The 27159-nt window shown below is 42.6% G+C and overlaps 2 protein-coding genes across 5 annotated transcripts in view; both read right to left on the bottom strand.

Moving 5' to 3' along the window:
• Positions 1-2329, bottom strand: part of MYBL2 (MYB proto-oncogene like 2) — a 35152-nt gene extending 32823 nt beyond the window's left edge. For both annotated transcript variants that reach the window (XM_081292972.1, XM_081292971.1), the window contains exon 1: positions 2121-2329. In XM_081292972.1, the coding sequence (XP_081149098.1) occupies positions 2121-2140 (20 nt within the window). In that variant the 5' untranslated portion in view covers positions 2141-2329. The remainder of the gene's footprint in view (positions 1-2120) is intronic.
• A 9705-nt stretch (positions 2330-12034) lies between these two features.
• IFT52 (intraflagellar transport 52) overlaps positions 12035-27159 on the bottom strand; it is a 39699-nt gene continuing 24574 nt past the window's right edge. The window contains exons 4-8 of one of the 3 annotated variants that reach the window (XM_081292713.1): positions 23379-23533; positions 18593-18680; positions 17252-17360; positions 14130-14275; positions 12035-12448 (exon numbers count right to left, since the gene is read on the bottom strand). In XM_081292713.1, coding sequence (XP_081148839.1) covers positions 12401-12448; positions 14130-14275; positions 17252-17360; positions 18593-18680; positions 23379-23533 — 546 coding nt within the window. In that variant the 3' untranslated portion in view covers positions 12035-12400. The remainder of the gene's footprint in view (positions 12449-14129; positions 14276-17251; positions 17361-18592; positions 18681-23378; positions 23534-27159) is intronic. The other 2 variants (XM_081292712.1, XR_014021758.1) reach the window with 2 other exon arrangements.

A 27159-nucleotide genomic window follows, 5' to 3' on the forward strand; every position in this document is an offset into this window, starting at 1 on the left:
TTTGCCTAGGGCATGACTGGATACAGAAATGAATAAATAAATGTGTAAAGCTGCTGCCTACTGGTCATTAAGAATGGCTAATTTGGGGCTGGGGATATAGCTCAGTTGGTAGAGAAAAGTGTCTTAAGTCTCATAATATATTGGTCACAGAAGGATCTGGAATTGAGTTTTCCTCTATTGTTCCTGACCCAATTCACAAGTCTACCACCACTGGTAGTATAGACAAAATCTATAAGATTCTAATAACAGAATGAAATTGGCTTTAAAATCAACTGCCCACAAAAACTCCTTGCTGAGGGGCTGGGGATGTGGCTCAAGCGGTGGAGCGCTCGCCTGGCATGCGTGCGGCCCGGGTTCGATCCTCAGCACCACATACCAACAAAGATGTTGTGTCCGCCAAAATCTAAAAATAAACATTAAAATTCTTTCTCTCTCTCTCTCTCTCTCCCCCCTCTCTCTCTCACTAAAAAATAAATAAATAAATAAAAACTCCTTGCTGACAGAAATAATCTTTGCTTCGCCAGTAACCAGCACAAGGCCCAGCTCAGCCAATGTCCTGTCCAATGTCCTATCCAGTGTGTGGACATTCTAGTGCTCTAATTTGGTGTAATGAGGACAGCATCTCAGAACTAGGAGAAGTTTGTGAGATAATATACTTCTGTCACCCACAGGTGCTGGCCATCCACTTCCCATTCTCACTGTACCCAAGTAACAGATGTGGAAATTCAGGTTCATAGGAGTTATGCCATTTGCCAAATCCACAGCCAGGCTCTGAACTTCCTTAACTGCAAAGTACTCATCTTAAAATCTCCACTTTAAAAGTAAAAGCTTGTTTGTGGTGATAACCACAAAAATTTTGGTGCAATATAACCTTTCTCTTGTCCTTGGATGTACTGGGCTCTGCTCCAGGGCCAGATGAGAAGGTTGAGTCAGAAATGGGACACCGGGGCACAGGACAGTCACAGCCAGCATGGCCAAGAGCTGAGGCTTGTAGAGTGCCTGGGTGCAGCAGCCATCCCTCACATGGAAGGGGGTACCAGGAGAGAAGTTACAGAGGACCTGGAGATGGTCTAGGGAAGTGATTCCTGGAGCTAACACTTCCTGAAAAACTCTTCCTGGTCATTGGAGCTTCCCTGGCAAACTGGAGCCCGAGGAAGACAGTCCCTGTGCCAGATATCCTGACCATTGCCCAAGAACCATATGCTTCCCAGTGGGGAGGAACTCTGGGGAAAGTCAGCAAAAAGGGCTTCTCAGATATGTAACCTCAGCCTGTGAAGGCCAGCATCATCCATCTGAAGACCAAGCTAAGGTTATTGGGTTGCACAGACCCAGGGAGGGAACATGGCTGGATCCCACTGACCCCTCTCCCAGACAGGCTGAAAAGACCAGAACTCAGGTCCAGGTCGACTCTGCCGCTTATTGCTTATTCTCTGGAGAATAAGTAAAATGGAGCCGCAATTCCTCCCACTGCCCCAGGGGCTGCTGGCAGAGCGGTCCAGATACTCGTCAGTTTCTGTACCTTCAACCCCAGCTGCCCAAAACTCTGTGTGGAACCGGAAGAGAGGTCTCTGAAACTAAACCGAGCCAGACGTGTGACCCAAGTGGGAGAGACAATGGAACCCCCACTTGGCACACTCCTCAGTCGGGGAAGAGGGCTCGGGGGCTCTGTGCTTCCCGGAATGTGAGAAGAAATACCTATGGGCAAATGTGAACCACAACTGGGCTTGTACGACAACTGTACCCCAGTATTTGGCCTCCCATCCGCTGTGACTTGGCTAATCACTTTCCCTCCCCATGGATGGCCTCCCTTCCCAATAAAGGACTTTCCAGCCGACACTGAGCGTCCCACCCCCACACCGAAATTAGGCGGGAGACAAAATGACATCATACAGGACTTGGTCCTGGTCTCTGGAGACCCGCCTGTTCCAGCTCCCAGGCCCAGAAGGCCCAAGACCGAGGTAGGGGTCTCAAGAGCCCCTTGGCTTTGCGCGCGACCCAGTGTCGACTGGACGGGGACGCAGCACTTTCCGCCGGAACCCCTCCACCACCATCTAGTCGCGGTCGTACCCGGCGAGGCAGCGAGGGAAGAGGAGGACCCCAGCCCACCCGGCTCCGCTCACCCGCGAGTCCGCCGAGACATCCCCCCGGCCCGGGCCGCGCCGCGCTCGCCCGCCCGCGGCTGAGCCCGGAGCGGGAGCCGGGCCGGGGTCAGGTCACGAACTGCTCCGGCCGCTCCGGGCCCTGGGCCGTGCTCCGAGGTGTCAGAGTACCCGCAGGTCCCGCCGACCACTCGCAGGAACTGTGGCCGCCACCGGCGCGCACAGAAGCACTTTCCTATCTCCCGCCAAGCGCTTCGGCGCCGCCCGGGCCTGGCGCGCGAGCGCAGGGGCGGGGCCTAAAGCAGGGGTGGGGTCTCCAGGAGGGAGGAGCTTGCGAGCCGGACCTTAGGGAGGGGCGGGCCAGACCTCAGGGAAGGGCGGGGCAGGACCCGGCCAAGGCTGCCCAAGCCCCAAGCGGTGAGCGCCGGAGGCATAGCCTTGGGAGACGTGCGTCCTTACAGGGTGCCACGTGACTTAGACCAGATTCAGGCCATGTGCGGATCCTGGGCGGCAAAGGAACAGCCCACGTAGCAAAAACTGAGGGAAGGCAATGAGGCATGAGGATGGGAGAGTCAGGCTGGAAAAACCACCTGGGCAAAATCACTAGGCTAAGCCACTCCTCTGTCCCTACAGCTCTCACCCCACCTTAACTGGTGCTTTACCTACCCAGACCGACTGGGTCCTCAGACCTGCTTATTGTTCAGACTCAGAGCCTCCCTCCTAAAATGCAAACGAAATGTCTCCAGACCTTAGATTTCTCTTCTCTCCCTGTGTCACCTTAGGGTAAATTCCTTACTCTGTACCAGGGCTTATAGGGTTCCACCAGATGACCACACAGGACCTGGCCAAGGGAACTGGCCTGGCCTCTACATTTGCCTGGGCCATTATTTGAATTGGAACTCCCTTCCCCTCCCATCAGACCATTTCCTACTTATCCCAGGGGTCCTCTGCCCACCATCTGTTTGTTGACTTATGCATTTCCCCCTTCAAGCTAGGATCATAGGGAAAGGAGTTTCAAACAGCCTCTCAATTCATCCCAGAAGCCATTACAATACCTGATTCAGGAAGCCCCCCATCCCCCCACCCCTGTACTGCTTAAAAGTTTTTTTTGACTTTTAAATTCAGTTTATCTTGCACTTAACAAATTTCTAGAGGTTCAGCAATAATTTTTCATTTTAGGTTGTCACTAACCAAATAATCTAAGTGTCACCCTAGGAGGAGTGGGAGGGAACTGGAAATGAACTATGAGAAAGGAGTCTGGGGTAAATGTGGCAAACTTGAGCCTTTTAGTGGGGCTTAGGCCTCAGAGTCTTCCAGAAACTGCTGGCCACGAGAGTACGGTTCAGCTAGCCTCTGCAAACTTCTTTACCACAGGAGATGGAAGACTTTAAGAGCTAGAAGTTTCCATGTCATTTAATTCCTGACTTCTTCCACCCACTCTGGAGCCTCATGAAGTAATGCAAATGGACATCCCCCTGTTAAGTTCAGCAGCCAGACTTGCTGGGGTTTAAGTCCCAGCCTACCACTCATTGTTATTAGGTTGGATTTTTTGTGGTTTTGTTTGTTTGGTACTGGAGATTGAATTCAGGGCTGCTTTACCACTGAGCTCCATCCCCAGCCCTTTTTTATTTATTTAAAATATTTTTTTAGTTGTCAATGGACCTTTATTTATAAGTGGTGCTGAGTATAGAACCCAGTGCTTCACACATGCTAGGCAAGTGCTCTACCAAGCTACAAACCCAGTCCCCTTTTTTTAAAAAAATTTTTTGAGATAGGGTCTCAATTATTTACTTAGGGCTTTGCTTAAACTGCTGGCTTGGAACTTGGGGTCCTCCTGCCTCAGCCCCCATTGTGGCAGGGATTACAAGTATTTGCATGCACCACTACACCAGGCAATGAGTTGTTATCTAAAGCAAATTACCTAAATCCCCTGTGCCTTGGGTTCCTCATCTCTGAAAACGGGTTTTATCAAAATCTTTTATTTATTTTACTCTGTACTAGTCACTGTTTTGTGTATAAATTTTAATTAATTTAATCCTCATAACAACCCTAGTATTTTCCTCTTTGGCAGAGGAAACTGAGGCAGATTCCCCAAACCTGGGCTGTCTAGTTCTAGAGTCTATTGTAGGGAAAAATAGCCTCCCTCTGCTGCCCTTCTGGCTCTTTTTTTTTTTTTTTTTTTTTTTTTTACTGGGAATTGAACCCAGAGGTGCTTAACCACTGAGCCACATCCCCAGCCCTTTTTAAAAATTCTCTGAGACAGGGTCTCACTAAGATGCTTAGACCCTTGCTAAATAGTTGAGGCTGATCTTTTAATTTGTAATCCTCCTGCCTCAGCCTTCCAAATCACTGGGATTATAGGACTGCTCCACCATTCTCAGCCTCTCTGCCTTCTTTGCCTGGGCTACAAATTAAATTTATATAAAACAGATTAACAGGAGAAAAAACATTTAATTACTTACACATGCACAGAAGTCACAATAAATAATGGAGGAGTCATATGAAGAAGTGTTACATAATTGAAGCTTCCAAAGCTATAAAGAGGGGTGGGCAGTGAGACAGTCACTGAAGGGTGAGGAAAGGAATTATATAGTGAACAAAGATTTTCTTGTGATGCAGATAAAAATCTCAGATAATAAAATTTATCAGGAGCAACCCTCTTCCTAATACAGAAACTTTACTACTGTAGACTTTCTTTATAGATGTAAATTTCTTTTTCAAAAGGATAGTTTTTCCAGAGCTATTCCCAGTGTCTACAGTCTATCAAAATAACTAGTTCAAAATATGCCCAAGCACTATATATTTTGGGGTGACACATTCTGGTCTCTTACAGTCATGTTTAAGGGTTGTGTGTCCTGAATCCCAACATCATGCTGTTAATATTTACACTGGTATATACTTTGTAGGGTTCTTATCAAATTAAATAAATATGTATAAAGCAGAGGGAACAGTCTGGCACATAAGTACTATTATTACTATCAGCTTTTTTGCGGGGGGAGTGCTAGGATTGAGTCCAGGGCCTCCTGCATGCTAAGCACACGCACTATCTCTGAACTAATCCAGTTTTTGTTGTTAGGCATTATTATTCTGACTTCAGCTGCCCTCACATTTTGTCTTTTTGAGGTCCAGGAAGCGCTTTGCATGCAGTACACACTCTCATAGATTATTAATCCCATTTCAGAAAAGGCAGGACCTGGCAGTTTGGGGAAGATATTTGCCCAAGACAGAGGCAGGGAGGGAGCAGACGCAGAAGTCCATCTGGAATCCGAAACTGGGGCCTATACACTAGAGCCAGGGCAGTCTGGGAATCAGTGCCTTAAATCAGGCAGGTATACCAGATGAAATCTGGTGACCTCCACAAGTTTGTCCTCTCCAGTTATCATCTTGCCTACAGACACACCCTAGGAATACTCCAGCATCCTTGGTGCAGCCACACCTGGGAGTGGTCCCTAGACTCAGGAGAGATAACATACATTCTGAACTCTGCTGGGAAACATTTCCTACATGAGCCCTCCTTAGACAGGGACACTCCAACTACATACTCATTCTATAATCTGCCCCACCCCAGACTCCAGACTCAGAGCCTGTCCCTGCACAGGCTGGAGAGAGAGAGAGAGAAGGGTGGTGGGGAGAGAGACAAACACTGACTGGTAAATGATAAGCAGGATCACCTGATCTGCCTGGAGTTTTCTCTCTTCACTGAATTACGTTTCTTTTCTTTGCAATTGTGGAGATTAAACCCTGGCTCTCTACCACTAAGCTAAAATGGCAGTCATTTTTTTTTTTTTTTTTTTGGATACCAGGGATTGAACTCAGGAGTACTCAACCACTGAGCCACATCACCAGCCTTATTTTGTATTTTATTTAGAGACAGTGTCTCACTGAGTTGTTTAGCGCCTCCATGTTGCTAAGGCTGGCTTTGAACTCATGATGCTCCTGTCTCAGCCTCCTGAACCGCTGGAATTACAGGTGTGTGTCATGGCACCCAGAGGCAGCCAAATTTTAAAGATAAGAAAACTAATAAGACACAAAAGTTATGGAGTAAATTACCCTGATCACACAACTAATGGGCTGGTAACTGGAAGCAAAGCAATCATAATTTGAAAATAACAATCTGAAAAGTAAATTTGGTGTATTCCGTGAAAAAATGCTAAAAAGACTGAGAATGAAAGCCGAAGGCTAGTCAGGAGTCAATCCAAACATCCATATGCTTCCAAAACTCACCAATTGGTAGTGGAGACAATGAATAAGCAGAAAAAGAGCTCTGTGAGATAAAGATAAATTGCAAGGGTTTGAGTGCCCACACTCACACTTAAGTGGGTCACTGAAGGCTCTTCAGAGCTGGGTGATTTAGGAATCTATAAGGTGAACAATGTAGAAAACAATACAAAGAAGCCAGGCACAGTGGCACACACCTATAATCCCAGAGGCTCAGGAGGTCCAGGCAGGAGGATCACAAGTTCAAAGCAAGCCTCCACAATTGAGTGAGGCCCTAAGAAACTTAGCAAACCCTGTCTCAAAATAAAATAATAAAATGGGTTGGGGATATGGCTCAGTGGCTAAGCACACCTGAGTTCAATCCCTGGTACCTGAGGGGGGAAAAAATAGAAAGGATGGCACAAGGAACAAGGAATGTATGACAGGGAGGAGGAAGATTAGAAAATTTTCAGTGATTGGCAAGAGTTCAGTCATTCTAGACTCCTTTCACATAACCTATCTGATCTATCCATAAATCTTATTCACTCTACCCTCAAACTGCAAATATATCCAGTGCACATGAAAAGGAGCTCAATACTACATCCTTAGAGAAATGTAAATTAAAACCACAGTGAGTTTACCCACTAGAATGACTAAAACTAGAAAGACTAATGTTGGTATTTTACTAATTTTGTACCCACGGTGTTTCTTTCTTTTTTTTCTTTTTCTTTTTTTTGGTGTTTCTTTCTTTGTTGGAATCTTGGAACCAAAAACAAAGCTGAGGGCTAATTATACAGCAAAGGAAAGTTTATTCTTCTGCCAAAGAATAAAGAGAAGCCAGGATAAAACTCCAAGATGAGCTCCTCAACCAAACAAAGGATTAGGGTCCTTTTAAGATGAAGAGGGAGGGCTGGGGATATAGCTCAATTAGTAGAGTGCATGCCTCACATGCATAAAGCCTGGGGTTCAATCCCCAGCACCACAGTAAGAGGGAGCTGGCTATGGTGGCACATACCTGTAAATCCCAGAAGTGCAGGAGACGGAAAAAGAATGACTGTCAACCTCAGCAACTCTGCCACAAACTATTTCAAAATAAAAACTTAAGGGCTGGGGTTCTGGTTCAGTGGTAGAGTGCTTGCCTAGCACGCTGAGGCACTGGGTTCAATCCCCAGCACCACATAAGAAAACTAAATAAACAAAGTAAAGGTATTGTGTCCATCTACAAATAAAAATATTTTTTAAAAATAAAAACTTAATACCAAAACCAGGCATAGTGGCATATGCTATAATCCTGGGCACTTGGGAGGCTGAGGCAGGAGTTCTAAGCCAGTCATCTAGATAATTTTTTCTTATTTTTGACAAGGACTTGCCCAACTGCTGAGGCTGGCCTCAAACTAAGGATTCTTCTGTCTCAGCCTCACAAATTGCACCACCATGCCCAGACAGCCTAGATAATTTAGTGATTACCCTGTTTCCAAATGAAAAATTTAAAGGGCTGGGTGAGGAAGCTTAAAATGAAAATAAAATAAAAAGCCTTTTCAAGATCAAAAGTTGGGGGATCGGGCATATAGTGGTAAAAACTGCCTGATATTTATGAGGCCCTAGGTTCAATCTCAGCCTGCAAAAAGAAAAAACAGGAGGTGGGGCAGATTTCAGTTAAGGAGTACTATTATTCATGACTTCTGGGATAAGGGTTGGGTCCATTCTGGAAATAAGGGGCCCCTTTCTTTTGATCCTTATATCAACCAGTTTCAACCTGGGTGAGAAGCAGAACAGACCAAAATAGAGATAATAGAGGGGAATTTTATTAGGGTCCTACACTACAATGAGATGGTAATGAATCTGGGGATGTACAGCAGGTTCACAGGCAACCCCTCATGGCTGGAACTGATTTTGCCCATTCCATTTTTTTTTTTTTTTTAAAGAGAGGGGAGGGAGGGAGGGAGGGAGGGAGAGAGGGAGAGAGAGAGAGAGAGAGAGAGAGAGAGAGAGAATTTTTTAATATTTATTTTTTAGTTCTCTGCAGATACAACATCTTTGTTTGTATGTGGTGCTGAGGATCGAACCCCGGCCGAACGCATGCCAGGCGAGCGCACTACCGCTTGAGCCACATCCCAGCCCCAACCGTTCCATTTTGTATGTGGTTTCCAAGTAACAGCAGAGGTCCAGGATGTCAGATGTTGATGAATATAAACTCTGGAACAGAACACTGGTTAGCCAAAAAGATTGTTTCTTAGGGTTTGAGAAGTTGTTTGCTGGTAACAATGAGAAACAATTAGAATTCTTATACTGCTAGTGGAAATGAAAAAAAAAAATTGTAGGACCACTTTGGAAACTGTTCAGTTGTTTTTGGTTTTGGTCCTTCTGGGTACCAACCTGGATTGGGCACACTAGGCAAGTCCTTTACCACTGAGCTATATCCCCAGCCCAACCCAGTTTAATAGTCTCTTAATAAAAACTTAAAACATCCAAGCACTATGGTGTATGCCTATAGTCCGAGTTACAGGAGGCTGAGGCAGAGGGATCACTTGAATCTAGGAATTCAAGACCAGCGTGAGCAACATAAGGAGACCCCATCTCAAAGGAAAAAAAAAAAAAAAAAGTACAAGCATACACCTATAAGGTGATCCAACATTCCAAGAAATACGAATGCATATGCACACATGAACAAAGACTTTTACATAGTTTTATAGCTTCAATCTGGAAAAGAACATCCTTCAACAACTATTGGATAAAGAGAATGAAGGACATAAAACAGATATGCCCATACAATCAATAATAAAAGTGAGCTAATTATTAATATAAATTAATTTCAAAATAATTATGCTGAAAGAAGCAAAAAAGAACACACTGCATGGTTCCATTTATATAAAACTCTAGAAATTGCAAACTAACCCACAATAGTAGAAACCAACCTAAAGTGACAATGGAAGTGGAGGACCGAGAAGGATAACAAAATTTTGGCAAGTGATGGATATGTGCCTTTTCAAGACTCTAAGGGTTTCTCCTGAGTCACTGTAAGAAGTGTGGAGGCACTGGTCAACAACTAGCACCATGAACACTGCCTGGGTTTGTTCTACCTCCTACAGTCCTGGCTGTGCCTTCATTAATGCAATTAGAAAGCAGAGAACCTCAGTCTTAGAAACTAATTCAGATCCTTTGGGTTTCTCAGGAGGGAGAGGAGACCCACGACAAGAGCTGGGGTCCCGGGCTAATTTACACACTCCACGCTCAGGCCCGGCCCAGACCTCTACCCGGAACCTTCGGGGGCATCAGCTTCCGCCAACTCTTAGCCTTTCAACTTATTTCTTTCAGTCTGGTAAACACGGTCACTTGCAGTTCAGCAGACGAGCAGGGAAGGGAGTCGAAGTCAGGGAGAATGGCAGTGGTCGCCAAGGCCTCCTCAGAGGCAGGTGGAAATCTCCACAGCTGCGTAAGCCCCCCAGCTGCAGCTGGCGGCGTCTACAACCTCCTCTGTTAAGACAGAAAGGGAGCCGGGGTCGGAGTCACCCCGGCAATGCCGCTATTAGCGGGTGATCCTAGGCCAGTGACGTGGCCGGTTTCGAGGGGCCTCCCGTGTAGGTGGAATCCAGAAGCCCCAGGACGCCGCTTAAGGAGAGCACCCACAGCACTAAGCGTCACCCAGAGCGCTCCGCACTAGGAGCCCGCGCTACGGTGCCGCGCAGAGCATCGCGGGAGTCGCGCCGTCTGACGTCACTAGGGGCGCCTGCGCGCGGGGTCGGGGCGATCACCTGCTGAGTCCTGGCCACTGCTCTGGCCCTGGCAGCCTCCGACATTAACGTGGGCCTCGAGAGTTCATCCTGCCCAGGCTGGGTCATAGGCACTGGAGAGGCTATCACCACCGCAGATTTTCAAGCTATTCGTCAAGCCTTGAGATTTTGACTAGTTAATTTCTCTCTGCAATTACATTGTGAACTGCCGGAGGTACCTAGGATACCACCTTGTTAGGCTTCATGTGAAAATCTCTTATGTACATGAGCAAGGCGATTAGTTTCAAAGCATATATTTCTTCCTATCTCTTGAAGGCACGGGAAAAAATGCTAACAGGTTTCAGAGGCTGAGGGTAGAGTTCTTTCCCTTCAACAATATGCTCAGGTATTGCTTGGTTAAATTTTTTAAATTAAAGACAAAATTTAATTTCAGAAAGGCATATGTAGCTGCTCTAGGACCTTTTAGGAAACAGGTTTTTTTATGAACTTAATATTTATTATTATTATGTAGTTTTTGGTGGACACATCTTTGTTGGTATGTGGTGCTGAGGATGGAACCAGGGTCACAGGCATGCCAGGCGAGCGCCCTACCGCTTGAGCAACATCCCCAGCCCCAGGAAACAGTTTTTAAACTATCCTGATACTTGGTTTTACAAATAAGAAGTAACTTATCAAAGGCACCCACATCCATGAATCATAAAATGCCACAAACTGACCAGGCATGGAGGCTGAGGCAGGAGGACTGCAAATTCAAAGCCAGCCTCAACAATTTAGCAAGTCCCTTTCTTAACTTTCTGTAACTCAATGTTAAAGTACCCCTTTGTGGGGCTGGGGATGTGGCTCAAGCGGTAGCACGCTCGCCTGACATGCGTGCGGCCCGGGTTCGATCCTCAGCACCACATACCAACAAAGATGTTGTGTCCGCCGAGAACTAAAAAGTAAATATTAAAAATTCTCTCTCTCTCTCTTTAAAAAAACAAACAAACGGGGCTGGGGATATGGCTCAAGCGGTAGCGCGCTCACCTGGCATGCGTGCGGCCCGGGTTCGATCCTCAGCACCACATACAGAGATGTTGTGTCCACCGGAAAAAAAACTAAAATAAATAAATAAATTCTCTAAAAAAACAAACAAACAAACAAATATTGAGTTACATTCCCAGTCCTGTTTAGTTTTTATTTTGAGACAAGCTCTTGCTAAATTGCTCAAGCTATCCTACAACTTGTGATCCTCCTTTCTCAGCCTTCTGGAGCATAAGAACGCACCACCACATCCAGCCCTAATATGTTCTGTCTAACAAAAGCAGTTTAGTCCTCATCTTTATTATTTCCTCTTGGAGTTTATCACATTATCCCCTAAATGGCCCTCTTTCTGTTTTCCCATCTAATGGAACACACCAGCTGAGCTATTCCCATTGTGCCACATCTCTTAAACACTTTCAGTGGTTCTGTAATCTTCTGTCGGCTTCAGGATTCCCTAAAGGTGGTTCCCAGAATATTCCAGTACACTGTTGTGCATTTCCATACATCAACTCACCATTCAGGCAGAAGCAGTCTCTCTTATTGTTCCAGGACACACCGTATAGCTTCTTTGGGAAAAGAGTGTCGCATTTTGCCCTGCATTGAATGCTTCAAGATTTCAGAGGAGGCTGGGCATGGTGGTGCCTACTTATAATCCCAGCATATTAGGAGGTTGAGGGAGGAGGATCCAAGTTCAAAGCCGACTCAACAACATGGTGAGACCCTCAGGACAGATAAATAAAATGAGTTGGGGATATGGCCCAGTGGTTAAGCACCCCTGGGTTCAATTCGTAGTTTAAAAAAAAAAAAAAAAAAGAGAGAGTTCAAGGTTCAGAGAAGAGAGGAAATGAACAGCTGGAGACTATAGCCTCTAAGTGGTCTGTCTTGTGGACAGCTGGCAGACTAAGGGTTAATGAAACATATAAGGAAGATGTTTTTTATTTTATCTTTTTCCTTAGGTATAGTGGGGCAAACAGACTTAGAGTTAAGTCTGTTTTGTATTCCTGTGAATTAGTTCAGAAAGCCGTACAGTATATCAATAAGCTTGAGAGTTTTGTAAGTCTTTGACAAAGGAGGCTCAAACCTTGAACTGGAGTTGGAGGGGAAAAAAGACTTCAATGACAGACTGTTTGTTTTATAAATCATGAAAGTACAGATTCAATCATATTTAATTTTAAAAACAGAAACATTTCTTCCAAAAGGATTTTGTAAGTCAGAAATCTTACGTATTTGAATACTATAGAAGATGCACAGACCTACAACTTGTGAAGAGTGTACAGACACTTTGGTAAGGAGTTGAGGAATTAAAAAATGTAAAGAATCAGGAGGCAGAAAATGCTTCAAGAGGCATGGTCCTCAGAAATTGTTCGGGAATACCATTTCACTCGTATCGATGTCATGTTCCTGGATGAGAAAATAAAATACATAATTTTAATATTTCAGTACAGAGCCTGAAATATGAACTGGTTTTTTTTGAACTTTTTATGAAGAGATTGTGACTATTAATTAGGACACTGCTCACCACCTGTAGTAATGAATGATAGCAAGTACAGTTGCAAAGACTGCACCAGATTCCTTACCTTGGCCTTCAGTGCCTGTCCTCCATGCTACCAAGATGAGTACTTTTGGAAATCTAACCACCTTCCTGCTCCCACCAATGCACACGTCACTGCTGAGCAGCATCTCAGTTACGTCTTTTCTAGGTTCCCTTCATGGCACCCAGAGCACTGTAACTGCCTGTATGTCCCACACTCACACAACTCTGAGAAACAAGGACTGCATTCATTTTGCTTACTGCTATGACCCCAAAATTCTTGCCCTATGCCAGGCACATCTTAGATGTACAGTGAACACTGTCAAATGAGTACACAGCAGAGCCAGCCTCCTTCTAGAACAGAATCAGAACATAACTGGTCGTTGTCTTTTTTTTTTTTTTGATACTGGGAATTGAATACAACAGCACTCAATCACTAGCCATATCCCCAGTTCTATTTTTTATTTTGAGACAAGGTCTCACTAAGTTCCTTAAGGCCTCTCTAAGTTGCTGTGGCTGGCTTTGAATTTGCGATCCTCCTGCCTCAGCTTCCAGAGCTGCTGAGATTATAGTCATGTGCCACTGCACCTGGCCTAAATGATCTTTCAACTCCACATTTAAAATCCTAAGCTTTTATTTTGCCTGCTTACATTAAAATATAAAACATACTCTTTTTTTTTTCCTACATAAGTAAGTAACATATTCATTATAGAAATTTTAATAGTCAAGGAAAAGTAAAATCCTTCAATCCTACAAACCTGTACAGATACCTTTACATTCCTATATTTATCAGGCAAGTGCTCTACCAGTGAGCTACACCCCGAGCCCTTTGAATGTTATTTTTGGGACAGGGTCTCCCTAAGTTATAGAGGCTGGTCTTCAACTTGTGATCATCCTGCCTCAGCCTCCTAAACTGCTGGAATTACAGATGTGTGCCACAATACCTGGCTGAGAGAGAGGATTTCTAACACAAGGTGCTGCCTTCATGTGCTGCTGTTCTGTCCTTTGTTCAGTTTCCTCTGGCCACACTGGCATCAGTGCCATTCCTGAAGCAAGCCAAGTGCAACTCAGCCTGAAGGACTGTGCACAAGTCTTCCTTCTTCCTAGAGCACTCCTCCTCCAGCTATCTGCCTGGCTAAATTCCCCAAAACCTTTAATCTATGGCTATACCCTAGGATACAGTTCCTTTCTGATAAAGATTATTCTCAACTGAATTGCATTAACTGTGCAGTGAGGCTGATCTTGACCACTCTATTCATACCAGTCACTACCACCATACTTGGCACACTTGATCGCTCCTTGCCCTACTCACTTTGTTTATACCAGAACACTTACCATCCAGCACACTAAGGGACTTGCTTATATATTCTGTTTATTGTTTATTGCCAGGACACTCCAGCTAGAATATGAGTTCCATAAATACAGGGATCACTGTCTGCTGTACACCCAATAGATACTTAATAAATACCAATGAATATCATAAAACACTGTCTAGGGATGACACTGTCACTTGATGGGCTGCCACTTCAGTAGACCTCCAGGGCTCTATACCTGGTTCAGTTTCTTGAATTCAACCACTTGGAAAAAAATGTGCTCAAGGATATGTTTGGCATCCTGTTGATCCTTTGGTAGTTTACTGGTTACTCCAAGAATGTCACCACACTTTCTGACGTAGAATTCCAGGTCTTCTTCAGTACCTACACACAGTTGGAGTAGTTAGATTCACCCTTAATTTCTGCCCTTTCCTAAGTACAGACTTAATGTATTTTAGATCTTCCCTATCAAGATCCTACATATCTTGGGCTGGAGTTGTAGCTCAGCGGTAGAGTGCTCGCCTAGCATGTGCAAGGCCCTGGGTTCGATCCTCAGCACCACATAAAAATAAATAAAATAAGTATTGTGTCCAACTACAACAAAAAATAAATATATTTTTTTAAAAAAAGATCCTACATATCTTAACTCACTGGTTCCTAGGGTGATGCAGACTTAAACAGTGACAAATTTGAGATCTCAGATGTGCTACTTTTATAATTAAGACAAAAGTGACATACTATCAGACTAAGGCTGGATTGGTTTTGGCTTTCTTTTCTTTTCTTTTTTTTACTAGCGATTGAACCGAGGATCCCTTTACCACTGAGCCACACCCCCAGCCCTTTTTATTTTTCATTTGGAGACAGGGTCTTGCTAAGTTGTTTAGGGCCTCACTAAGTTGCTGTGGCTCATCTAAACTTGTTATCCTCCTGCCTCAGCCTCCCATATTGCTGGGATTACAGGTATGTGCCATCGCATCTGGCTTAGTTCTGGCTTTCTTAGTCCCCAGCATTCTGACATTATAAGTTCTGGGCCACTCAGCAGGAACTCAAGCTACCATTCTCAGACTGCAACAAGAACCACTATGAAAAAGGCAGGTGGGTATTTTAAATAGCATTTATTATAAGATTATTTTAGAAAAGAAAAAATCACCCATAATCCATCATTAACATTTATCTGTGAAGCTATTCCCAGCTCCAGTAATTACTGCCCGTCATTCATTACACTAATTCTTCCCCCTCTGATTCACATTTAAAAAAAATATATTTTTATTAGATTTTGATGGACCTTTATTTACTTATTTATTATGTGGTGCTGAGAATCAAACCCAGTGCCTAATGCATACTAGGCAAGCTCTCTACTACTGAGCCACAACCCCAGCCCTGATTCACATTTTTTAAAGTTATGATAGAAATGTAAGTTTTGAAAACATAAACAGGTTGGGAATATAGCACAGTGGACAGCACTTGAATAGTACAAGGCTCCGGGTTCGATCCTTAGCACCATAAAATAAATAAAAATGTATAGCTATCAGGACCTCTCATCCTAGACTCTTGCCCCACTAAGGTAAGACTACCTAATTATTGCTATATATGCCTCTGTGTGTAAATACAAGTTTTCACAAAAGTGGAATCAAACTATAATAGTTCTATAAGTTATCACCATAGTTTGTGTGGTTTTTGTGGTTCTGGGGATTAAACCCAGGGCCTTGTGCATACTAGGCAAGTGCTCTGCCACCAAGCTACAGCCCAGCCCTTCTTCTTGCTGCCATCATTTAATAATACGCCACAGAAATTCCATGTCAAAGCTTATGTTCTACATCTTACTTTAAAAATATATATATATTTTTAGTTATAGGTAGACACAATATCTTTATTTTTTTTATTTTTATGTGGAGCTGAGGATCAAACCCAGTGCCTCACAAATGTGAGGCAAATGCTCTCCCTCTGAGCCAAAATCCCAGCCCCCTACATCTTACTTTTAAAAGACATAATATTCCACTTGATTTATTTATTAAAGGATGAACCATTAGACTGCTTCCAATTTTTTTGCATGGTACAATTAATATCTACATAGCAGTATCATTTTTATTCTACATTTTTATAAGAATTTTCATAGAATAAATTGCAAAAAAGAAATGCTGGGATGTTGGTTAAAAGCATCTGATTCTTCAAAGATACTATTCCTTCTACACTAACCATTATGTCTTTTTATTTTTTACTTTTTTGATGTTGCAGGAGATGAAATCCAGCATCTTGTGCATTTTAGGTAAGCTCTCTAACACTGAGCTGCACCCCAGCCCTTTCTTGCTAAGTTTTCACTGCCAACATCTACCACAATGCCTCTCACAGAATAAAGATGTAGTAAAGGTGCTCTATTTTTCAGTGAACTACTTCCATTTTTTCACATAACTTTCTGGTCTTCAGATACATACAGATTTCACACAGTTGGGATCTACTGTGTGTGTAGTTTATATCTTGCTTCATTAGGATTGCCTCTTAAATTCTGCCATCACTCCCTGGCCTATAAACTTCTTTCATAATGACTACTTATTGTCCAACTGATTGAATGGGACACAATTTACTACCATTCCCCTGCAAGTAGACAGTAAGGCTATTCCCAATTTTAATAGATTTTTAAAATAAATCATGTAGAAGTCATCTGTAATCCTTCATCCATCTCCTTAAATTATACTCCCAGGAGAGAGGAAAGTGCTGCACTGTGGATTATGCTCCTGGACATACATGTACAGGCCTATTTGCTGTGCTGAAGGCTGGGCATGTCAGCAATCAATAGGCAGGTCCACCACTCATCATGGAGTTGCGTGGCCTAGAGCCTCATTTCATCTGACTCCCAATTTGAAGGCTCTTTACGGCATATTCTTTTGGTCATGACTCATTTTTATTCATGACTTTTCATATGATCAATGGCCTAGATTTACTAGATAGCAGCCAGCTCAGGATTCAGCCTATGGTTATCAACAGGTCAGAATTAAAAGCCTACAAGGATGAGAGTCACGACTTTTTGGCTTCCTTCTTAGCACTGTGTTCTAAATCACTGAGCTAACTGGCCTCAAGAAAAACAACTAGTATCATTTGTATGAGATGAAAAAATTTTAACTTCATACATCTGTACATATTTTGTTCTCCCTCAGCAAATCTCAAAAGTTCACAGTTAAGTAAAAGTCATAAAGAATACAAAATTGAGGGCTGGGGATGTGGCTCAAGCAGTAACGCACTCGCCTGGCATATGCGTGGCGCTGGGTTCAATCCTCAGCACCACATAAAAGATGTTGTGTCCACTGAAAATTGAAAAATAAATATTAAAAAAAAATACAAAATTGAAAAATTGACCAAACTTACATTTATTGGTGATCTGAGCAAGCCGTGCTTTCTCAGATGAGAACGTCTCATCTAAGTCAAACAGTTCCAGAGGAGGAGGTGGTAACTCCCTGAAGCTAGGAGGGAAAACCTAAAAGGAAACAGTCTGTCCTGAAAGAGTTATCAAAAGCCATAACTAATAATAATGAGATGCACCGGAAATTAGAGGCCAACTCAGCCCTTCCCTGGGGATGAACCACCCAAATTCCCATCACCTCCTCCTGCCCTCATCCAACAGACCCATGCCAAGCCAGACTTGAGAATTCTGAAAGCAACCAAACAGAACCAGCTCTAACAACACCATTAAACTGATCAAGCTGACATATGGATGCCAACTAACTTGGCACATCGATGCAAAGGTTGAGGATTAAGTTTGGGCTAAACATTTGATTTTTCAACTCATTTCTCATTTGATCATGAGATCTTTAGGAACAGAAATTATTTGGGGAAACAGATTAGTATAGCAAATGCTGAAGTAGGTCAGAATTCATAGTTATGAACCAGTAATCTGCTGGTATACTTTTAACTATGAATTCTCAAAACAAAATATCTGATTTGTAGCACTTGCTATTTTCTATGATATAAATACTCTATCACGGCCAATTTCAAGCTAGCAAACTGAAGCCAACTGGCTCATAACATTCCAGAATGTACAGGACAAACTAAGCAGGTTGAGTTAATACTGGACTAAAAAGCTGAAGAATAGCCTGTCTATACTTGACTATCTCCAGGCCATGCCATGCCATGCCATTCCTATTCCATTCCTGATCCTTTCTTGTTTCTATTCTATCCTATTCTATTCTATTCTATTCTACCAAGGATTGAATCCAGGGGTGCTTAACCACTGAGCCACATCCCCAACACGTGTTTTTATTTTCAGGTAGGATCTTGCTAAATTGCCCAGGCCTCACTAAGTTGCTAAGGCTGGCCTTGAACTTACAATCCTCCTGTCTCAGCCTCCCAAGGTTGCTGGTATTATCTGTGTGCACCACCATATGCAGCTTCCCTGGGCTTTTAGAACTGCTATCAATCTGAGTATCCAATGTCTGGAAAGACAGCACAAGTGTTTTTTTCCTTCTTACTAGGCAGTCTCACAGTATGCCCTACAACTCTATAAGATAGCCAAAAATGTCCACTTTCTTGATCCCTCAGGAAGCTTACCATGTTTATCCCTACAGAATACTAACAGGTTGCCTACCTATGCATTTCAGAGGCAGATCACTCTGACTCAGTGAGGCATGCCACAAACAGCACACAGAGGGGTCCACAATCAAAGTAAAAAGTGGGGCCCTGCAGGGGTGGCCCACGAGTACACCTACTCACCGCAGGCTGAAGGGCTGGCAGCGGCGTCTCAAACTGAGGTTGAATGAGTTGAAGTGGTTCATGTTTTACATTTAGCTGCTCATGAGCCCTGTGTTAATAAAACAAAAGCTAGGATGAAGGTGAGACACTGTAGCAGGGCACATCTAACTCACCACCCTGTGCTGTTCTCCTCAAAGATGGTGGGTGATTCAGGACTATTTTTAAAAAACAAAATCTAGTTTGCTTCTGGCTAATCAACAGATTTGCATGCTCTGCCCTTCCTTGTGCTCCTTCACTCCACAGACTCTAACTGAATATCTACTGGTCCCAGGCAATTTACACACACAAGTACAACAGCAGTAAAAAGAAGAGAGCAAGGAGGCCTTTGTGGAACTTACATTCTTGGGGAGGAGAGATAGTAAACAAAACAACAATAACCCAAAAAAACAGTAATATACCAGTTATCTATAAGTATTAAGAAAAAAAAAAGCAAATCCAGAGACAAAGGCTGCAAGTGACTTGTCAGAGGAGCCCTAAGTGAGAGAGGGAGGAAGTCACACAGTTATCTTCAAGAGTATCCTTGGCAGAGGCAAGAGGAAGGAAAAAGGTAGGAGGGGGGGCTAGGCCTTGTCACATAGCACAGGGACCAGAGGGGCTATGGTACACAGAGCAGTGGAAAAAAGTTTACAATGTCAAGTGCTAATCGTACCCTGTGGTGTTGGGCTACTATGGCTTTCCCTTTGCTTCTATTCTAACACTTAGTCTGTCTTGTTGGATTTTACCTAATTTTGAAAGCTAGCTAAACTCCCCCGCAGAAGAGGCTAATTAAAATATACTCATCCAATTTAAATTTTATACATATTTGTGAGCTTTCAAAATTAAGCTACAAAAGTAAACACCGATGAGTGGACAAGGCTGTATGTATGAATGATGTCAGAAAGCAGTGATGTCAGAAAGTTCTCCCCTTGTGCTTGGGGAGAACCCTTCCTAGCAATGAGCAGCAGATCCCCATAGAGGGAAGAGAAATAATTTATTGAGTACCAACTACCTGCCACATATTGTGCCTGACCCTGTGCTAGGTACTTAAACTCACTTCATTTCATCACCAAAGCAACCCTGGAATATGGGCATAATCTCTTAAGGAAGAGGAAACAGATATAAAGATTTTAAGTAGCTTCCAAATTCATATGGTTCAAAGGACAGAGCAAGATCAGAACACAGAAGCTCATGAGTCCCTGCCAAAAGTATCCCCCCAATTCTGTCTACCCAGAAAGCAAAAGTCATCAGGGGCAGTTTTTGGCTAAAGTTCCTATCATCTATACTCAAAGAATCCTGCCTGCTGAGTCCTGGTCTTTGGCCATCCTGCCATGATTTGATTTCTGTCCCTGGAAAGCTGACTGCGGTGGAGCAAATATTCTGTTTCGTTAGGTCTTCCCTTTATCCACGCATTTTGCCACGTGCCCAAATCTTCCTCCTGCCAGCAATCAGCATGTGCTTGATGGGATGGAATTGGGGGTAAAGAGACTGATCCTCAAACTAAGTAAAATCTAATTCAGAAGGCCGATCTGTATGGGAGAAGGGGAAGAATAAATGACAAAACTAAATACATATATGTGAATTGGGACTGAACTATGTATCTCCATTTATTTCCAGAACACTCTGGCCTGACCTCTGACACTATACTTTTATCACCATGTTTCAATCTCCAACCCAACAGATCATGAACTCTCAGAACAGGTCATTACACCATCAACCTCTACCTCATACCCCTTAGGCCTCAATAAATATGGAATTAATAGCCAGGTGAGGTGGTGCACACCTGTAATCCCAGTGGTTTGGGAGGCTGAAGCAGGAGGATCCCAAATTCAAAGCCAGCCTCAGGAATTTAGCAAGGTCCTAAGCAACTGAGTGAGACTCTCTCTAAACAGAATACAAAAGGGCTGGGGATATGGCTCAGTGGTTAATGAGCAGCAGATCCCCACAGAGGGAAGAGAAATAATTTATTGAGTACCAACTACCTGCCACATATTGTGCCTGACCCTGTGCTAGATACTTAAACTCACTTCATTTCATCACCAAAGCAACCCTGGAATATGGGCATAATCTCTTAAGGAAGAGGAAACAGATATAAAGATTTTAAGTAGCTTCCAAATTCATATGGTTCAAAGGACTTAATCTCCAGTACAAAAAAAAAAAAAAAAGACAATACATTTAAGAGTTGTCCAAAGCCAGTTGTCCAAAAGCAGCCCACACCTGTAATCCCACTGGCTTAGGAGGCTGAGACAGGAGGATTTTGATTCCAAAGCCAGCCTCGGCATCTTTTTTTTTTTGGTGGGGTGAGGGGCTGGAATTACAGGAATGCACCACCATGCCTGAATCAAGTGTGTTCTTTTGATGAAATACAGATGTGCCCCCAAATCCCCAAATTTAAATCTCTAGCCCAAATTTCTCTGCTGATCATAAGATAACATGTACAACTGCCACTCAACATCATCTGGACATTTCACAGACATCTTAACTCAATATGTCTCAAACTGAACTTCAGTTCTTCCTGTCCAATCTACTCAGCCTTCCCCAACTGTTATTGCAACTTTATCCTTTTAATTGCTAAGACCAAACCTTGAAGTCATCCTTGACCCCTTTTCTTCTCACCCTCCACATTCCACCATTTATTATCTCTTGCTGCCTATACCTTCAAAATATATCTAGAATCTGACCACTCCTCACCACCTCCACAACTACCACCAGCTGGAGTATCATCTTGTGCCTGGATTACTGGAATCATCTCCCTTTATTCTCTGCTTCCACCCTTGCTCCCCTCATTTTATGACAGAACAGATGTACTTTTTTCCCTTTCTCTTTTTGTAGTGCTGGGGATGGAACCCAAGGCCTTGCACATTCTAGATATGCTCTACCACTGAGTCACACCCCCCAGTCCTTGATCCCTGACTTTAGAGAAATTAGTCATCATGTCATACCTCTCCTCAAAACTTTTCTCTCAGTCAAGGCTGAGCTTAGGTCCTCACAAAGGCCTATAAGGAGCTGGGCATAGTAGTACACACCTGTAATCCCAGGTACTGGGGCTTAGGCAGGAAGATCACAAGTTCAAGGTCAGCCTCAGCAATTTAGTGTCACCCTAAGTAACTTAGTAAGGCCCTGTCTCAAATAAAGAAATTAAAAGGGCTGGGGATGTGGTTCAGTGGTAAAGCACCCTGGGTTCAATCCTCAGTACCAAAAAAAAAAAAAAAAAGTCTACAAGGCCCCACCAAGTCTCCTATCATTCCTGTTCCTGCTCCAGCCCCAAGAGTCTTTTGGCTCTTCCTTGAATAATCAAGCACTTTCCCATCTTGTTCTCTTTATACTGGTCACTCTGAGAACACTCTGCCCAGTGTTCTTCCCTCAGATACCCACATGGCTCACTTGCTCACCTCCTTCAAATTTTTGTTCAAGCATCACCACCTCAAGATGATGCCATTCTGAGCTGGGCATGGTGGTACATGCCTGTAATCCTAGTGACGCAGGAGGCTGAAGCAGGATGACCGTGAGCTCAAAGCCAGCCTCAGCAACTTAGTGAGGCCCTAAGCAACTCAGCCAGATCCTGTCTCAAAATAAAAAAATAAAAAGGATGTGGCTCAGTAGTGAAGTGCCTCCGGCTTCAGTCCCCAGTACAAAAAAAAAAAAAAAAAAAAAAAAATCACTCCGACCATCCTATTAAAAATGCAACTGCCCCAGTACTCCAATCCCCAGTAGTCCATTGAAGTTTGTACCATCTTCTTTAATCTACATATGCACATATATAAATGTCTTAATGCCTATCTGGACATTGCTCATACAAGGACATCACTGAAAACCTCTCTCTCAATGTCCCCAGCTCATCTCCTGAAATCCTTCTACGAATACACACAGTGCTGAGTAGATACAAGGCCTTGAAGAAATGTTTGTTGAAGAATCAACATGTAGCTAAAAATGCAATTTTTTCATAAGATCCTCAGTCAGAATCAAATTCCCTATATTCATTATGCCCATCTCTAGTTTATACTTCACATTTAGGGTTTATATAATAAGCTTAATCAGAGCTTGTCTGTCTCCTCCATAAACAGGAAAGTTCAGGGTTAGTTTCTAGTACAGTAGGCACTCAGTATTTGTTAACTTGAACATAAGGACAGGCGTATGAAGACAAGTATCTGTACTTGTAGACTCCACCTTTGGTTTATTTAGATATAGATCCTGAGCCAGGCAAAATATGCTCAAAAATGTTATTCTCTGACCATCAGGGATGGAAAACAATAAAGCAGGCAATAAAACAGGAGAAAGCACTGGCCTGAAAGTCATTCAGGACAGACTTTAAATCCCTGCTCACCTTCGGAAAATACTGTCCCTTCCTTCTTAGGGAGGGAATACTGTCTCTTCCTTCTTTAAACCTCAGTTCCTCATATGGAAACATGGCTAATAACTCTCAGGACCGTGGAAAAGTTTTCAATGGCATTAACAGTGTAAGTACCTCAGTTTACTGAGGGGGTTCCTGGGTCTTAAAGTTCTCTGTGTTAAACCTAGAAAAGTCCTGGGCAAAATGGAAAAGGTCAGTCATTCTAAGTGCTTGGTACATAGCTTAGAATACACAATGGCTAATAAGTGCTGGCAGTTGCTCTGCATCCCCAACCCCAATTTCTCTGTTGGCCTCGTCATAGATCTGAGAACATGTTTTGTCTGCCACCTTTGCTGTGACCCTAATTCCTGTCCCCAAACTCATGTTTTCAAACAAACATAAATGAACTAAAGTGTAGCTCAAAGAGCCCCAGGTACTGACTTGATAACCTTGGGGAGGGAGGTGGTATCCAGCTGGTAAATGGACAGATCGAAGAGGGTGGTAAAGTCACGTGGGTTCTCATCGCCCTCCTGGAGACACACTCGCAGACGCTCTGACAGGGTGGTTGTGTCAGGTAGCATCATGTAGTCGGAGATCTGAAAGCCATAAGAGGGTTCCTTTCAGCAAAGCAGGAACAAGAGTTCATTTTGTTGAGTCTCCACTGTCTGAGGTCTCAAATCTGCAGTACTTAAACTTTCTTGCCAAGAGATTTCACTATTCATGATCACAGACAACTAAATTTTAAGCCATTTTAAATGGAAAGAGGAACAAAACTCTCTTGGCTAAAGCCCAAGGCTGGTGAAGTCCAACTCTCCAAATACTCAAGCAGATACTAACACAGCTGAACACAAATGCAGAAACACACAATCATGCTGTCAGTCTTCTTTTAATTTCACGATGTCTTATCTTGACTACCAGGCACTCAATTCTATCTCCCTAGTCCACTTCCATTCCCACACCCAAGACAATACTTCCCTTTGTCAAATTAACCATCCAAAATAATTTTGATCTATTCAATTTTAGTGAGTGACTTTATTTTCTATTTTAGTGAGAAAATAGAAGCAATTATAAAAGAAAGTACATCAACTCCCACTACAATATGCACCCTACACCAGCATCTGGGCCATACTGTTTTCTGTCCTGTCAAGTACAGAAATGCCAGTGATGCCAGCACAGACATCCCTTCCCTTTGTACACTAGATCCTAGCCCTTCTCTTTTAGCCTAAGACATCCTCCAACATTGCTGAGAGTCCTCAATGATAACATGTGCTGATAATAGTAAAGGATCAGGGAACCTAAATATCAATAGGAGGTTGTTCAATATAGTATAGTATTTTCAAACAATGTGAAATATACTCTTAAAAATGAACAGAAAAAGAGAAGAAAGCTCTTTAAAGAACATGGAAAAGTTCTCAGGTCATATTGATAATATCAAAAGGTAAGGTGCTAGGATAGTATGCATACAAGCAAATGTGGTACTATTTGCATAAAAGAAGAGGAAAGAAAGTACACACACACACACACACACACACACACACACACACACACACACTTGCTTTTATAACATATCTCTGGAAGAAAATGTAGGACACTACTACTATGTGGTCATTGGAAGGGGAACAGAGCAGCCAGGCTGAAAGATAGAAGGAAGACTATTTGTTGTGTATGCTTTTGAATTCTGAACTATGTGAATGTATTACCTATTCAAAAAATAAATTCAAATTTAACTAAATGAATGCTGTCAACAAGAAATTTGCTTTTTATTGCCTTTTGAAATGTAATTAGCTAACAAGGCCAACTTGGTAATAGTTTAAAAATGGGTCCTCTGAAGTTATCTGCAATGTACAGTTTCCTGTATTCTCTAGCTCCACCACTGCAAGAGATAGGCCTGAGCATTACATAAATAATAAATTGGCTCATTCTTTTCTGTAGCCCAAGGGTCAAAACTCTCCAATCTTCAATCTCTTTTTTTTAAACAATAAATGAGAGAAGAGAATAAACAAATAAATATCCTTCCCAGCAACAGGAAGACAAGTGCAATAACAAGGGTACCAATATGCCAAGACACACTAAAATGCAAGAGTCCAGGCCTGGGCCAGTCAACCCAAAGATCCTGAAGCTGATTCTCTTAATTCTCTGCATAGGGCCTTTCCACAAAACCCTAATTCAGAAAATCATTAAGGCCTTAGGTGTACAGAAAGAAAGAAATGTAAGAGTGCTTCTGGGACCACTGGCTTTCCTGACTTCCTGGCAGATCCTGAGGTTAAAACTTGTTAGGTCAACTCCTCCAGCTTCTTATTGATCTTCTGTTTCACCAAATACTACTTGACAATGAGATAATATCTGAGTTTAAAATCCATTGTAATATAATAAGGTTTGATCTAAAATCATAGGAATTTCAGATTTTCATAATTTCTCACTTTACAATGTTACTGGATGTAGCATTTACCTTTTTAAAGTCATAGAATACAAAGCACAATTGTCACCAGGTCTCACATCTGGAAGATACAGGCATGATTTGAGAGAAAGCTCTTAACACTACAATCTTCCCTTGGTTTCATATGAATGCTTCCTTTCTGAATTAGTCTTGGGTCAGGTGTGATGGACAGTGAAGAACAGGGCAGCAGGAAAGGAAAGGCTCCAAAACCAGCCTGACCTGGAATTGACCTAATTGCAGACCTTAAAGGATTTCCCAACTTTAGTTTTCTTGGCTAAAAACTAGGAATGACAGAAACTTAGCAGGAGCAAGGTGTCACACAGAAAAGGAACAGATGCAGCCTCTCTTAGCACAGCTCCGTTGACCTAACTATCTCACTAGGATTGACAGCTATCAAAGATACTGCCCACTCTGGCCTAGGTACTGTGAGAGCTGAAAAGTGAATTCCATGCTGTACCCCAGTCATTTAACTTTGGGGACATATATAATTTTTCAAGAGAAATTCAAGTAAAATATCCATATGCTTAATGTACCCAAATAAGGGAATATCTCAGGGGCTCTCGTGTTTCCTAAGGCAAACAGCTTCTAAAAAGCCACGGCTGAGGGAAGAAGCAGTCAGTGGACAGCCATCTCTGATAGAATACCTTCTTGCCACAACTGTTACCCATAGCTGAAAAATCATCTTCTTTTCATTTCAGAGTTTAAGAAACAGAAAATCAATTAAACAAAGAACAGGCTTTGAACCAGGAAGACCTGGGTTTGTGTCCTACCTCTGCATTTGCCTACTGTTAGAGCACATTGCAAACTTGTAGAATTTCAGTTTCCTCATCCATAAAATGGGAATGCGACCATCCATCTCCGAGGATTATTGTGAGAATTAATACAATGATCTATGTGTAAGTGTATGACATACAGGGGCTGGGAATATAGTAAATGTGAAAAATTTTAAAAGCTGAGCTGGGAGTGTAGCTCAGTGGTAGAACATTGCCTAGCATGTGTGAGGTCCTGGGTTTGATCCCCAGCCCCACAAAAATAAATAAATAAATAAATAAATAAATAGGTTAATAGATAGATAGATAAATAGCTAGCTTACATAGCATGGTTTTAGTTTAGTAAGTGAATTTAGTTTAGTAAATAAATTCCCATCCATTAAAACAGGCCTCAAAATCATCCTGTGAGATACACAGCACAGGTATCAGAGTTCCTGCTTTACAGATGAGATTCCAGAATTAAAAGATGTCAAAAAGAACCTGCCACAGTCCCAAGACCAGTGGTGGAGCCAGACCTGGAATGCAGGTTACTGGTTTCCATTCCAATGATCATATCACCTTGTCTCAATTACCATACTGCCTTTAGAATTATTTTAAAAGACAACAAAATTACAGTTTAAAACTTAAATTCTAATGACTTTTTTCATGAAAAAAAATTGTATTTTTTTTGTATTTTTAAGAGAAATCCTTTTTGACAGATAACTCATTTATTTATTTTTAATATCTGACATGAACAATTTAGAAGTAAAAAAAAAATGTTTTGGTCAGCTGACTCTACTGCTATGGGTCCATGGGGAGGTAGACATCATGGTAGAAGGGTATGGCAGAGGAAAGCTACTCAGCTCATGAAAGTTGGGAAGCAGAGGTAGATAACTCATTTTATTTTTTTAAATTTATTTTATTTTTTCTGTGTTGGGGATTAAGCCCAGGGCCTCAAACATGCTAGGCAAATGCTCAACCACTGAGCTCCACTCCCAATCCCACAGCTGTATTTAATATATGAATTATATATGCA

The sequence above is a fragment of the Spermophilus citellus genome, assembly GCF_964194105.1.
Source record: "Spermophilus citellus genome assembly, chromosome: 4".
In the NCBI taxonomy this organism is placed as follows: Eukaryota; Metazoa; Chordata; class Mammalia; order Rodentia; family Sciuridae; genus Spermophilus; species Spermophilus citellus.